The sequence below is a fragment of the Chamaea fasciata genome, unplaced genomic scaffold (genome assembly GCF_029207755.1).
Source record: "Chamaea fasciata isolate MVZ Bird 193981 ecotype frontalis unplaced genomic scaffold, bChaFas1.0.hap1 SCAF_8, whole genome shotgun sequence".
Lineage (NCBI taxonomy): Eukaryota > Metazoa > Chordata > Aves > Passeriformes > Sylviidae > Chamaea > Chamaea fasciata.
This window is the reverse complement of record NW_027094093.1, coordinates 34978908-34993991: the sequence shown is the minus strand read 5'-3', so window position 1 is coordinate 34993991 and position 15084 is coordinate 34978908. Positions and strand designations below refer to the sequence as shown.

Genomic DNA, 15084 nt, shown 5'->3' with positions numbered 1-15084 from the left:
ACCCAGGGCATTAAAACAGGCATTTGCAGCTCTACCACAGAACCTGCTGAAGGGCAAAGTGCTGAGAGGAGTCCTGAGCATGGCAGGAGAGGTGGGGCTGTCAAACAGGGCTTGGCCCAGCTGCACTCCTGTTCGCAGGGTTCTCGTTTCTTACAGGATTAGTTCAGCACACAGAACCAAAGATTTCTTGCTGAAATTAGTGTTTGCTACTGCAGGCTTTACATTATAAAGCCTTCTTCAAACTAGGAGGTTGCTAATCTATTATATCCATGTCAGCCTCTTGCCAAGAGTGCTTCAATCCTCAAGTGTATATATATATTTTTTTTTAATTTCTAGTCTCAATTTATTATTTCCATGTTTATATTTACTGTGCCAACATACTTTTCACATAAGTGGTTCCTTCCCTCCCCTGCATTGAGACATCCACAGAGGACAATCATTTTTCCGTTCAGTCTTAATTTTGCTCAACAACTCCAGTCCTCAAGACTTGCGTGCAGCAGGTTCCCCACTCCCCAGTCGCCCTGCCAGCCCTTCACATCAGCACAACTGGCTGCAGCAGGCTCCCTTCTGTTTTAATTGTTCCGCTTTAATGAGTTATTCAGACGAGAGAGACATTGCCTGCTGCAGCGAGTATGCTCATACACAGTAATGATTCTATAAAATATTTTAATTACTTAACTGGCTCTGGCAGGGCAAAAGGGAAAACAAGGCACTGCAAAGCACCTCCTGGCCTTCCTCCAACCAAAAATGTCCCTTGAAGTTTGCACTTTTAAAACATTGGGTTATTGGCTAGTCTAGGTTAAACGTGAGGGAACAACTCTCCATCCCTTTTCACCCCTCATTCAATAAATCTTGGGTTTAGCCGAAATCATAACTGAAAGATGAAGCCTCAAAGGCTGCTTTTAAATCCGTACCAAGAAAGCCATTGGCTTGGATTTGTAATCCTGCTACATTAGCATAAGAAACAGAGGAATGAGGGATTTGGAGAGGGAGAATACAAAACCAGAGAGTGTATGTGGGAGGCAGATGTAGGATGAGAACTGTAACCCACCTGTTAGAGTGGAGGTGAGGGAAAGGAGCTAAACACTGAGAGGAAACAACAAGAAAGAGGCTTTTCCATGCTTTTCTCTCCCAGCTCTTTGCCTAATGAGCTGCCATCCCTACTTGGAGATAAAGCTACAGCTTCCCTGCCCTTGACCAGCACTGGGTAATCTTCCTTTTCACTCTTGCCTTTAACTGCGAGCAGTGAAAGCCATTTAAATAGACTCACAGCTCTTTGAGATGGGTCCCAAGACACAACAAACAGAAAATGCAATAAACCAATTTATAAGAGGGCCAGAATCTATACCATTGCTGACTTGATGGATGTACCTAATTTGCATGTCATTTCTTAGATTCTTGCTACTTATTTATCTAAGCCAAAGCCACTACATCCCACACTGCTGACACAAGAGCCATTGAGCAGCCTTCAGCTGGGAACAGCTACCACTTTAGACTGGGTTTTGCCAAGCTGTCCTTGGTGACTGGAATAAAAGTACTCATTTCTGTACCCTCAGCCACCTAATCCTTTGCATTCCATTCACCACCTTCTCTAAGCCTACACTGTTCTCCTCAAAATTAGCTTGATAGCACCTTGGCTGTCTCAGTTGCTTTAGGTTCAGGACTTTATTCTGTTTCTTTGTTGATGCTAATTTGAGGGGTTTAGCTTTGTTGGTTCTTTGGTTTTGTTTTGGCTTTAATTTGTTCTTAAACTTTCTGGTTTATTCTGGATAAGGCTTTTGAGGCCAAGCAGTGTTTTTGGCAAACAGCCTTTCTAGTTTTGCTCCCTCTCTTACAGTGTCTTGAAATCAATGCTCAGCCATATTTCCCCCTAGGTACAGCTCCTGGAGGCACTTTTGATCTGAAGGAACACACTGCCTACCTTTTTATTCCAGGTTTTTACAGTCACTGAGGAAAAACCCATCCTTCACTGCAGCAAAGACAAACACAAGAATGGAAGTGAAAAAATTACAAATGGAGGAGCTGAAGTACGTTTGCAGTCCCAGTGCATCACTCTGAGAATGTTATCTGACTTCTGCCTTTTGAAGCAGCTCAGCTGTTTCCCTGACAAAGTGGGATAACAGCACAGAAATGGACGGGGCTGCAATTTTTTTCGAACGACTGGAGAAGCTGCATTGCTCTGCTGACTGAATAACCAGAAGGAAGGAGCTCTTCCCAAAGTTCCACTCATTCCCACTCATTCTCAGCCTCCTCACCTATAAGAATACAGGTGAAAAAGAGGAATCAATAAACCATATTGATGGGCTCCCAGCATTCATACATTTACAAGTGGAAGAGCAGCGACAGATTTCTCACATTTGCATTGAGAAGCCTCGATCTCGACCGTTCCTGCTGAAACAAGGCTGCCCACTTAGCAGAATTCATTTCTCCTCTTCTGCCTCTCCATATTTCCTCTGCTCTCTCACCATGAAATCACATCTGTTCCACTCATATCCTGCACCCTATAAAAGAGTTCATCTCTCGCCCAGCTCACTCACTCATCTGGATGTTATTTTCCTTTCCCACCTTCAGTTCCCTGTTTTTTGCTCATCATTTCCCTTACTCATGCCTGCTCCAGCTGCTCAGGCAGGTGCTGGAGATCTCAAAGCACAGACTCTTAATGGAAACAGAACATAATATCAAAAAAACCTAAATAAAGAGCAAAAAAAGCTTTTTCTTTCCCCTATGCATATTAAAAAGTCTCCCATTTGTTATGATGAGAGCGTCACTTTCCTGCAATGTGTCCTTCTTTTATCCTGTCTCTTTTACATCAGGTTGGTTCAGCAAAGCTTGTTGCAATTCACACTCAGCTCCGTGCTGAGATGATACTGAGAAGACAGGAATGCTTCTTTCTAAATAAAATGAACGTGCCAGGCAGAGACCTGGTTTAAGTGGAGCCAAAATCCTGCCAGCATGGGCAGCAGCACCACCTGCATTTGGTGCTGTTTCAAGGGGAGCTGCTTGTTGCAAGGCCTGCAAGGTGAATCACACGCACTTAAAAATATTAATTAGAAAATCGCAGGGCCTGAAACCCCACCACATTCACCAGCAACCAAATAGGTTGGTGTGCCTTGTAGGAACACCGTTTATTTTGTTTTTAAACTTCTGTTTTTAAGCACTGCTGGGTGGGGAGGGTTAAACTGCACATGTCCTCCAGGTGAGCCAAGCAGAGCCACCACACACAGCACGGGCTATCACAGCTGAAAGGGTCTATTTGCCTGTTTTACTGCTGCTGCCCTTAAAAGAAATATAAACAGTGCTAGGGAAACACTGAGAGTGTTTTACTCCTGGGCTGAAGTACTTCTAACGCACTCTTCTGCTGTTCAAGCAGTTCCAAGGAAGATCTCAAAATAAAATGCTCCTCTGAAGCACAGGTCAGCATCTGGCATGCCCTGCAGGGTACTCACGTCCGAGCCCACTTGTCCAGCTCCTCATCCAAGTAAGTTTTAACTTTTCTTGGCTGTAGCCCAAGAGAATTCCCAACGAAGTACACGCAGCTCTCCTCTCCGTCCACCAGGGTCAGGTCAGCTGGGGAGGGAACACAGAGGAACAAAATGCACGTGGGAGTGAGCACAGGAGGGTCAGAGGTGTGAGAGTGAGCACAGGAGTGTCAGCAGGTGTGCACACCCCCCCAAACACACATGCCACCCCCAGAGCTCTGTCCATCCCCTGGGACATCACAGTCCCCACATTCAAACAGGTGTCACATCCCGAACCCTCTGCCAGAACATCACTCAGGTAACACTGCAAAGGATCCAAGGAGGAGAACAGGCAATTTGCAAGCAATTATTCACCTTTTCCTCCTACAGTTTTTGGAGGTGACCTGAGTTCAGCTACCCACTTCTCAGGGGCTGTGTGAGGAGCAGACACTGGCACCGATTTTATCAGGTGAGTAAACAGGGAGCATTTTCCCAATCCGGCTATCCACTCTTCTTCCACCACCAATGTATGCCTACCCTGAGTCATGAAGGTATTGACATTGTGCATTTCATAAAAGTTAGGACGAGGCAAATCTGTGTCTTTCACGTAAGTTGTCCCTGCACGATTAAATCTCTGTTTAGAAAAACGTAATTGTTGAGGAGAATATTTTAAGGCAGTCTCAAAAGCTCTTGTCTTGTCAGCAAATACTGGGGGCTGCACTTCATGTCATCGTCTGAGGAGGAGGAGGAAATCTATGTTGACAAATCCTTTAAATGATTAGGAGAAAAGCAAGGCGGTAGAAATTTATAAATAATAGCTCTAGTGAGGTTCTGAACAATCTAATTACCCTGTGTCATCATCTATCAATCCAAACAGAGCCTTCTTCTGTTATTTCTCATGTTAGAGATTCTTGGAGGGACAAGTGATGGTGACCTTCTCCAAGTGGCAATTTGCATTCGTCTATACCTATACTTACAATCCCCCTAAAAGCTAATATCACATATAATTTTGGTAAATATAATCGCTATCTCTCAGAATAAAGATCAAATGAATGACCATACTAAAAAAATGAACCATAAGAGTGCAATTCAGTCTGTCAAAATTTTGTAAGGCCTGTAGAAAAACAGCCTGGAAATGGTTTCTTACTACCTTTTGCACTAACAGTTACCAATTTCACTGAACTTCCCTGGAAACACATTTTTCAGGAGTATAGACAACTTGGGTAATTTCTTAATTAAAGTTTTAGAGGCTTTTAAAAAGCATAAGTCAGAGAGCAATCTCAGCCTAATCTGTTTTGCGGATACTATGCCTGTTTTTCATCTCCATTGTAATCTGAATGAAAACAGAGAGGCATCAATATCATCCATGCCCCCAAATTGATTCTATTAACAGCTCTTTTCCTACCAAGAAACACAATAACACTGTCCCACTGGGGTTAGAGAGAAGGATCCTTGCTCAAGAATTTGGAGCTCAATCTCACTAGTACTCACCAAGCAGTAAAACTGGTGAGGAATTATGAGAAAGCCAGCTTTTCTTACACCATGGTAAAATAAAATAAATAAAGTTCTAAATAAAAACATTCTAAATAAAATTTAAATTTTAAATTCTAAATAAAATTCTAAATAAAAACACCTCTTGTTCACTGTTGGAGAGATAGGGCATTGCCTTTTTCCCAAGTGTATATTAACACTTTTATACCTGTTCCTTTGGATATTCTCCCCTTGATGGGTTACCAACTCTAAATCTGGATGAACTTTTTTTCCTTTTGACAAAAAGCTCGTTACTTCCCCCTCTCTGACATCACTAAAAGACTCATTTTGGAACATTGCTGCTTGCTTTTTTCACCATCTTCATAATTTCCCCTGATCAGCACCTCCTCATACTCCAACAGCTCCACATTCACTGTGATATTCTTAAGAGTAATACTTTTTTTTTCTTTTTTTCTTTTTTTTTTCCCCCCTAAGCCTAGCACTGGTCTTTCCCCAAATTACATTTATTTCTCATGGTATTGGCCCATTTAATTTCTGGAGGAGCTGAAATATATATTGAAATATTCTAACAGGAAATAAACAAAATTGAGAAAATAAAGGGAAAGAAAAAAAAAATCATTCAATTGTGTTCTTCAAGTAGCCTGGATCAAAAAATACATTAACATTAAGATTAATTAAATATATTATATATTCATACACCTACTCAGATTCCTGCAAACTGGTTAAATCTAATCGAATACATTATTTTGCATATTAATAATACTCATTCATCTACATTAAAAATGTAATTCTATACCTTTTAAACCTAAAAGGAAAAGCAAGTGTATCGTCAGAAATAGTCAGTCCAAACAAAAGGGAAAAATGTAACGGGTTTATTAACCAAAGTGGAAGGACTAAATCTGCTTATACTTATCTGAGCTCTGTCCTTAGCTGAAGGATAAAAGATCTCCTCTTTCACACCTGCCTGTACTCCCCTCACCAGCCCTCCAAAAAGTCAGATTTTCATGATTAACCACCGCCTTTAACCATTTCTTCTGGGAAATACAGCTCAGCGCTTTCACTCCGGGCCATCTTTTTATTCCCAAGAAACCCAAATGACGCCCTGCTCCTTTCCAAGGTGATAAAGCACAAGCCATCGCTTTAATCAGATGGGTGATTTGGTGCCCAGCTGCAATGCAGGCACCGCTGCCTCCTCCCTGGGGTGCACGAAGGGAGCGTTAAAGACACTTTGTTGTCAGCTCGGAGAAGAGCAACGGGACCCAAACATTTCCCTAAATCTTCCGCTGTCGTCTTTTCCTCATTTGCTCACCTGAGCCTTGTCCCTCAGGCTTGCACACAAAACCTCAGAGATTTGCAGGGAGTTAGGCTGCTACTAGGTTTCCTCTTGATGGATACAGCATATAAACAGCCCTGACAGTTTGTAACTTGATAAACTAAATTAAACTATTATAATGACTTCCTAAATATTTTCCTGTACGTCATCTTACTGTTGTCTCCTATGGATGTTCTCATCTGCTTCTTGTAAGGCTTCATTTCAAAGCCTCATTGTAATGTTTTATGTAAATATATAAAGAATATTTGATGGCTAATATCTGCAATGACATTTATCTTCAGGAAGGCGTTATCTGGCATCCGCTCCTGGGCGCAGATAAATGTCATGGCAGATCTGTCTCTGTGGTAGAGTCACACAATGCAAATATATATATATATTTACACCCCTGCTGTTCTTCAGCAGGGGAGCTGTTCCTGATAACAGCTGAAGCACGGAAAAGGACAGGGAAAAAAAGGGGAGGGGAAAACCCCTCAATTTAGGAACACCAGAATGATGGGTTCTCTGTGCTTTTCAACTGGAACTACTTTGTACATTGTTTAGCTTCACTAAAATATATATCTATCCACAGTTCCACGACTAAATATTATTGTAACTACAGGGGGGAAACCCCACAGCAGCAGTCTCTGGGTCTAAATATGGTGGTAATTGAAAACCAGACAATAATGGATGTTGGAAAGGAAGAAAACTAAACTGTCACATGGGTATCAAAACCTCTACTACTTCTCAGCAGATTCCTTTATCTGAAGCTTCTACAACACTGAAAAGTGACCTTTGCCATTCTGCAGTCAAAGATCCAGCTACTCCTGCCTGGGCTGAATTCCAGAAGCACCACTGCCATGGGAATTGTGTTCCAGCGTCCTTCCAGCTCTAGTGGCACATCCTGCAGCACCATGGTGGCAGCTAAAGGAGCTTTGAGTAAAGAATAGTCAAATATCCAAACAAACAGAGGGGGTTAGGAAACTCTCTTAAGCCACCAGGTTAAATAGAGAAAAAAAAAAAAAAAAAAAAAGAATTACAGAGGCATGGAGGAAGCAAATACCTTAAATATTTGCCAAGTGCCCAGTCCTGCTCTGAATAATAGAAACAGCTCAACTCAAAGATTTAAATCTGGGGAAAGATAAACCAATACCACCAGAACACAGAGAACTGGGATTTATCATCACTGTGTCCCAAGGGCAGGAGCGGACTGCATTCCCAACACTCATCATTGCTCAGCAGGAAGATACTGCAGACAGAAAGAGTTTCAAAAGATGTCCAGGAATTCAGACTACTGACGCAATTTTCAATCACAGTCCCTTACTGGACACACTTTGGTGAATGCACCTGTAATTTCTCATTTACCATCACTACTGTTCCTTTCAGAAAAAGAAAATCTGCAAAAAATTCTGTCTGCATTTATTGGAAAATGAAAAAGCAAACAAACAAACAAAAACAAACAAACAAAAAACCCACAAAAAATGTCAAGGAAGTTCTATCATATTTTTTTCCTTTCATTTTCAACAGGTACATTTTGCCAAGGGAGGACAGGAGGAGAGTGACTCTGCCTGTGTGTGTTCACCATCTAAGGAAATCACAATGAGCCAGTTCTCCAATGTCCAGTGTGCAGTGACCAGGGCCTGCACAGCTTTTGCTCTCCATGTAACTGAGACGGAAATAAACCCAGATAGAACTTGAGAAGCAGAAGAAGAGACCAGGACCTCACTGCCTCCATAGGTGGCTGCTCCCACCAGGTTTCCCTGCATGAATTTGGCTAAACATGGTGGCTATTGCCAAAAAAAAGAGTTGGAGGTGAGTCTTAGTTTTGGTGGTCTGGGAGTGCTAATCTGAAGCAAATGCTTCCCTCTCAGCCTGGCACCCCACTTTGCACCCCTCCTGCCTCCACACCAAGCCCTCCCCATGCCCAGACATGCCACAGGCTCCCCAAAACAACTGTGGAACAGGAAAGGAGAAAAATGTCCAGAACAATTTTACACAGCTTCACTGAAATCAAGTGCTATCTATTTTTAGGCAATTCATGAGGAAAGTGGAAAACATCTTCAAATAAAAGGCTTCATTATGAATTATTTGCCCAGATCAATTATTTCTTCTGAGGCACAGTCTTCCATTTGGCCTCGGCGAGAAAATAGCTCCACCACCAGCAATGAGACATAAATGTTCACATAATATATATACTGCCTCTTTCATTAACTGAAATAATTGTAACCAGACAGATAACACCAAACTGAATCACACCAAGGAAGCAACGGCTCTGAACTACCCAAGCAAGGCTGCTGTTTCGAGCCATTAGACAGAAAAGCTCCTGCCTATAATTTTCAATCAGTCACTACATTGTTCAAAGCTGCTGACTGACAGCATAAGCACCACATAAGCACTGTATCCTCACATTTGATTCAGGATGGCAACGAGAACACGGAGCTTTTGGTGCTAGAATAAGCTGATGGATTGATTTAGCAACAGCAGGGACATTCTGTGCTCAGATATGACTACAATTGCTCAATTATCTCGTAAGTGATGATGATTCCCAAAGACTTGTGATAAACACATGCAGAAGATGTGAGGCCCAGCCCTTTCCCCTCCCTCTCCCTCACAGCAATTATAACTCTCACTTGAAGGCAGATCCTTGACTTTGGGGATACAGAAACATTCCCGAAGATGCTTTAACTCATCCTTTTCATCTAAGTGGAAAGCAAGTTTTTTGTCCGTGGGACTGCATCCGAGCTGCAAGGCAGTTTGTTCCAAAATGCTTGCTGGGAGCACGGGAGAAGATGGATCCATTTTCAGGTCATTCAATTTCACCTGAAAATCAGAAATGCCATTTTAGCTTCTGCAGTTTGCATAGGCACGAGTGGCTGATAAGCAGCCACTAAAGCTGCATCATTCAAACCCTAAACTTACTTGATTTAAAGCTTTTTAAAAGTGAAGTGTCTGAACAGAATGGCAAACCCGATCAAATATTTCCAAGGCAACATATTGCTGTAGCCCCCAAAGGCTTTCTTTTCTTTCCCTTCTATAGATACAAAGCTCTTCCTTTTTTAAGCTTTATCAGCCTCTTCTGAGTTCTCCCACCAGACTGACAGCAGCTCCAAATGCTGGAGTGTCACTCACAGTCTGGAGACGTCAAAGCCAGAGGCAGCATTGTTGTTTCTGCAGTCTGAGCTCCTAAGAATAGCAGGTGCACAGATACTCTGAAGTTGTTTCCAGGCTGTGTGAAATGTTCAGTCCTTTTCAGCATTTTTTTGCCTCAAAAATTGGAGGGGGTGTTTGTGTACGGCCCTGCTCGTGTGCAAGGGCAGAACTGGCAGGATGCAGGTGTCAGGCAAACACAGCTTTCAGGATCAGGGCCTTGAATTAATATTTCCTTTCGGCTACAACAAATATCCTGCTGGTTTAGATCTGTTTCTCCTGGGAAAGGAGGGAAGCCCAAGCGATATCAGAGATATGACACACCATGAATTCTGAGAGAACACCCAAAACTAACTGCAAAATGTACAAGCTCGTTGATCTTGATTTGAAAACAGTCCTGTAACTGCAATGCTCAGGGACACCGCAGTGTTCCAGACAGCACTCGTGCACTTGGCTTTGCAATTGGCAAAGGAGGTTTGCAGCACATACTCTGCACCTTAGGGCAAGACTCCCCTGCTGTGTTCTGTGGCAGCAGGCAGCCAAGAGCTCAGTGAGGTGCTTGGTGGCTGTCCCAGTTCAGGGAAACGTGTAGTTACACCACACAACCTTCTCCTCCTTTTTAACATCCCCAAGAGCCTTGGTGCAAAGGAACACTTGAGGGGGTAGGCTGGAACAGGATAGATTAGCACATAACAAGGAACACAGAGCCACAAGAGAATATCGCTTTTTCTCTCTGTTTGAGAAAGATAACTCTTTAGGCACATATCTTCCATAAGCTCTCATTTCTTAAAGTCAAAATATCCTACATATAGCTATCAGCCGCAAGCCGTGGATAGAACAACAGATGACTGTTGAGTCGAGCTTTGTCAACACATATGGGAAGGACAACGGTCGGTATTTAAATATAAACCCCCAAGCAGCACAGCCTCCTTAGTGCCAATTAACCCAAACCTGTTTATACTCTGGCCAAATGGCCAGCATGATGCTGCTTACCTGCTTTAATCTGCTATCATTTGCTTTATGGTGAGAACATAATCTTTTCCCCCTCCAGACCTGGTATCTTACACAGTAACAAATTTTCCAACTCTCACCAGCATGCAGAGTTAAAAAAAAAAACAAAAAAAACCCAAACAACAAACAAACAAACAAAAAAAAAAACCAAACAAACAAAAAAAACCAAACAAACAAAAAAACCCACCCCAAAAAACCAAAACCAGCAGAGTTCTTTAAAACAACAGTTTTCATTTAACTAATGCTCACCCTCCCCTGGGAGTTATTGGAGACATCCTATTTTTATGCTGTCTCCACACAGGTTGTTCACACCTCCTCATTGTTGCCAAATTTGTCATTCCCACTCATTCACCCTAATCATCCTTTAGGTGGCAAAAAAAAAAAAGATATTTCAGCATCTTGGTTTTCAAGGTATCTAGGAGGCAGAGGGCTACACCCAGACTGGGAGCTGGGTGTGATGCTCAAGTGGCCAAACTCACTGGGGTCATTCCCCAACTCCCCAAGAGCTGCCACGCCACTGAAAGCCCTGAGAAGGTGTGAGCAGGCTCCTTGTGCCCCAGGGAGCTCCTCCACAGCTGAGCAGCAGATCCAAGGCCTCTGCTTCCTGCTGGGATGTCAGTTCCAGATCAGGTCAGAAAAGCATCCACCTTTGCACCTGCTTTGGCAGACACAAGGGAGGATGGCTTAGGGATCTTTATTTCCTCCAGATGTTGTGAGCCAACGAGAAAAGCAAGTTATGATCACAGACACCACAGCCATCACTAATACAGTCACTTCATTATAATCTACACATAACGTAACTTAAATTTCACTTCTCCAAATTACAGGATTAACCAGTAAATGAGATCTTATTTCCAAGCAATACTTGGATCAGCATTTGGAAAGCAGAACTAGGCTTTGTTCCCAAAGCTTGCTTATTTGATTTACAACTCCAGCATGGATGTCCTGATCCCATTATCAAAGCATGTCCAGCACATACATAATAAAGATAGAGCCCTCTATTTTTAATAATGAGTACTTAATGAAAATTATGTTTAAAAAATCCTTAGATAAAGGGGTTGAAAACCATGTCTCTCTGACCGTCTCCTTCTAGGTAAAAGAATTGCCAGTGCAGTATTTTGTGTGAAATCTCCTTCCCACTCAAGTTAATGCCTGGATTTTTTTATTTTTTTTTTTTTTTACTCCCTGGAGGCATACCTCCTGGACGTAAGGAGCCTTTTCAGCTCTCTAAACAGATAAATCTTGAGAATTAAGAATATTTGTTCAGCGATGCCCAACCCCAGTGGTTCCCCAGGAAGGGGACCATGGAGATTCAGTGTTGCCACACCTCTGTCCTCTTCTGAAAACAGCCTAAAGGGGGTTTGAGAGCCTCCAGCCTTCATCTCCTGGGACCACTGAGGTAATTGCCCTGAAATTTGTGATCAGGAGGTGGATGATAAGGATGCTTGAAGGACTATTTGGTATTATAACCACAACCTATGTGTTTTACCCACACTTCGGAGGGCCAGCCTGGCAGAAACGTGGCTAATATTAATTAGCAAGACAGCATGATCGAGAGTGTCTTGAAAAATCAAAAAGGTTTTAATAAAGAAGGAAAATAATACAAAAAAAAAACAAAAACAAAGCCGAGCACAGCACAGAAACAAGTCTCTTACTTGCTACAACACTTCAAAAAGCGTAGAGTTTCTTTGTTCTCTCTCTTTAGAACTTAACAGCTTAGGTGGGCTTTTTGGCCCTTGGCCCAATGAGATGAACAACAGGCTTTGAGTTACATTCCCAGAGTCCAATCCACACTTCCGTGCTGGCTCTGAGCCAATTACAATGAGAACCCCACAGAACTTTCCAGCTAAACTTCCTAAAACGTCTAAAGGTAAACTGAAACTCTTTCCCTATTTGGAAGCACCTGCTGGAGGTGTAGGGAATGCATCACCACAACAACCTTCTCATCCAGCTGTGGATTTCCTGCTCTACACCACATGAACACAGCACAGTTCCCCATTATTTATCTCACTGGCCACCATTCCTTAGCAAGGACGCACAGTTATTACAGTGGATTAATGGCCATCACGTCCCAGGTCATCACTGACCAGCCTGGCAAACAGAGATGGGTTTTGTTTCCATTCCAGGCCTGACCCAAACCTCACTGAAGTCAAGAGGTGTCTCTATTACAGGCAGCAATTCCTGGGTCAGGATTTTGGTTCCCTGTCATTGCTGCATCTGATCAATGACTTACATTTATTGTGATTCTTATTGGTATTAGGTTTTGACAGGAAATATATTATTAAATACAAAGATCTGGAAGTTTAAAAAAAGATTAAGTGCTCAGGGGTATCTGATTTAATACAAACATTATGAAATAAGATAAAACTACTAAAATATAATCAATCAAAATCCTGTTGGGGGAATGAAATCCCAGAGATCCAATTCTGGGACTAGCATAAGTACTTTTGTCCTTTGAGTGCGAATTAGGCTTCATAGACAGGAATCCCAGAATTGCTTGGGGTTGGCTTTTCCCATCCCCCTTAACTCTGACTGGCATTGTTTGTTTTTTTTTTTTTAATTTTCAGAATAGAGTCCTGTTACTTACCATAATTCATGAGTCATTTGTTGTTTTCTACATGTAGAGCAGACACATTTGTATAAGAACAGCAGACTTTATCTCCTTGTAGCTGAAAGCAATATTCAGAAACCTCCTCAAACTAAAATTCAGACCCATCAGTGGAAAATGTTGTTCCCACTTTGATAAACGTGACTCTTTACCAGATTTTTTTCATGCAGCTTAGAAAAAAAAAAAAAAAGAATATTTTAAGAGAAACAATTTGTCTCCATCACCTACCCTAAAAAAAGATATTCAGGTGATTTCATATAATCCCAGAATGGTTTGGGTTGGAAGGGATTTTAAAGACCACTTTGTTCCAATCATGCCATGTCAGAGACACCTTCCACTAGACCAAGTTTTCTTCTTTCTTTTCTTGAAACTTTATTACAGTTTGTGACTTAACAGATGACATCAAGTCAGTATTTTTTTACTTTTTTCTTCTTTCTTTGCTTTTTTGCTCTTCCACAGGACTTGTACTACACCCTGATTCAGTGTAAAATCTCAACTATGACTGTAAGCAATCTTTCATATTCAAAAAGATCACATGCAACTTAAATTAAGCAAAACAGTCTTTTTTTTTTTCATAATTTATCAGCCCCTCTCAAACATTGGTCCCTGCTACTTATTTCCTATTTTAAAGCTACAAAAGACAATGGATGAGAATTAGGCAGGCACAAGTGACACCAGTGTCAGGTGATTATTTCAGTTTTGTCCTTTATGCATAATTTACTGACTAAATAAAAAAAAAAAAAAAAAAAAAAAAAAAAAAAAAAAAAAGTGAATATTAGAAAGTCATCATCCCAAACCTTCTCAGGAAGGTCCATTAGGCTTAATTATATGAATGATAATTTGTCCTGTTTTAGACCTACTTATATCTTTGTGGATCTCCCCTCTGTCTCGATGTCTTTGTTAAAAAAAAAAGAAAAAAAAGAAAAAAAAAAAAAAGCCAAGTTCCCTTAACCCTCCCCATAAGCATTTTCTTTAAATATTCCAAGATGTTACTCACAGTCTTCCTACCCAGCACAGTGCTGACAGGCACACAATGAATCCCCCTGTATGGATATCCTCAGGGGGAAAAGGTTTGTGGTGGAAATCGCCTGTCCTGCACTTTCTGCCCTCCAATAGCAGCTCTCCGGGTTGCTAAACACAGCTCAGCCCACAGACCTTTGATATGTTGGGGCTGGTGTCCAAATGCACCCTTTGGGAAGGAAAACTGGGGGTATGCACACGTGGGAGTGGGGAAGTTTGCAGCGCAGGTCCGGGCTGTCAAAATACACCCACTGAAAGCACCAATCGCACCGTAATTGAGGCTGGTTTAGAAAACAAACAAAAGAGGAACTCCAGAACAGTGCGGCGTGTAAGGGCTGGTTCTCTTTCCATCTTTACACCGAAGGAATTGCTTCGCTCCGATACGGTTTTGCAGAAGGAAGTTTCTCAAACAGCGCGGCCCAAATCAGCACGCAGCCTAGATTGCTTCAGGTTAAATACACTTCAGTGAATTTGTTTAAATTACGGAACGGGAGAGAAAGAAAAAATATCTAAATATTCATAACATCCCCAACAACAGACACGCAGCGGCAACCACCACTGTATAATTAAATAAGTTATACAGCACAGTGTCACAGCTGCAGCAAGGGAATGTGACAGGGAGGAATTATAATAAACTCAGTTACTTAGAGTAATTTAGGCACTTATTGACCTTCATGTCAAGAAGCGCTGCGGCGCTAAAAGTAATTTTAGACAGAAAACTCATCTTTTCTCCTCTCCAGTGAAACCACGTTACCCTGTGGTCGGCAGCCATTCCTGGGAGGGGGTGATGAAACTCCAGAGCAAATATTCATTGCGTGGAGAAATAGCCACAGTCACGTGCCTGGTTTGCCAGACTCTGACCCCAGCAGGCACATAACCTCCGAGTTAACCAAAAACCAGGTGTGTATACATAATTATTTCTCCTGTTATCATCTTTTCCTTTGTCACCAGGGCGAAATTTAGAGCTCTGGTTGAACTAAGAAGGCACCCCTCTTCCAGATGGGCAAGGGGAAATCAACACGGTTGTAAATGAAAGTGGG

The 15084-nt window shown here is 42.0% G+C and overlaps 1 protein-coding gene across 3 annotated transcripts in view; it reads right to left on the bottom strand.

Moving 5' to 3' along the window:
* KYNU (kynureninase) overlaps positions 1–14080 on the bottom strand; it is a 58862-nt gene extending 44782 nt beyond the window's left edge. The window contains exons 1-4 of one of the 3 annotated variants that reach the window (XM_066190401.1): positions 14022–14067; positions 13004–13194; positions 8889–9078; positions 3447–3567 (exon numbers count right to left, since the gene is read on the bottom strand). In XM_066190401.1, coding sequence (XP_066046498.1) covers positions 3447–3567; positions 8889–9078; positions 13004–13006 — 314 coding nt within the window. In that variant the 5' untranslated portion in view covers positions 13007–13194; positions 14022–14067. Of the gene's footprint in view, positions 1–3446; positions 3568–8888; positions 9079–13003; positions 13708–14021 lie in introns of those variants that run through there. The other 2 variants (XM_066190403.1, XM_066190402.1) reach the window with 2 other exon arrangements.
* Positions 14081–15084: the final 1004 nt, after the last annotated feature.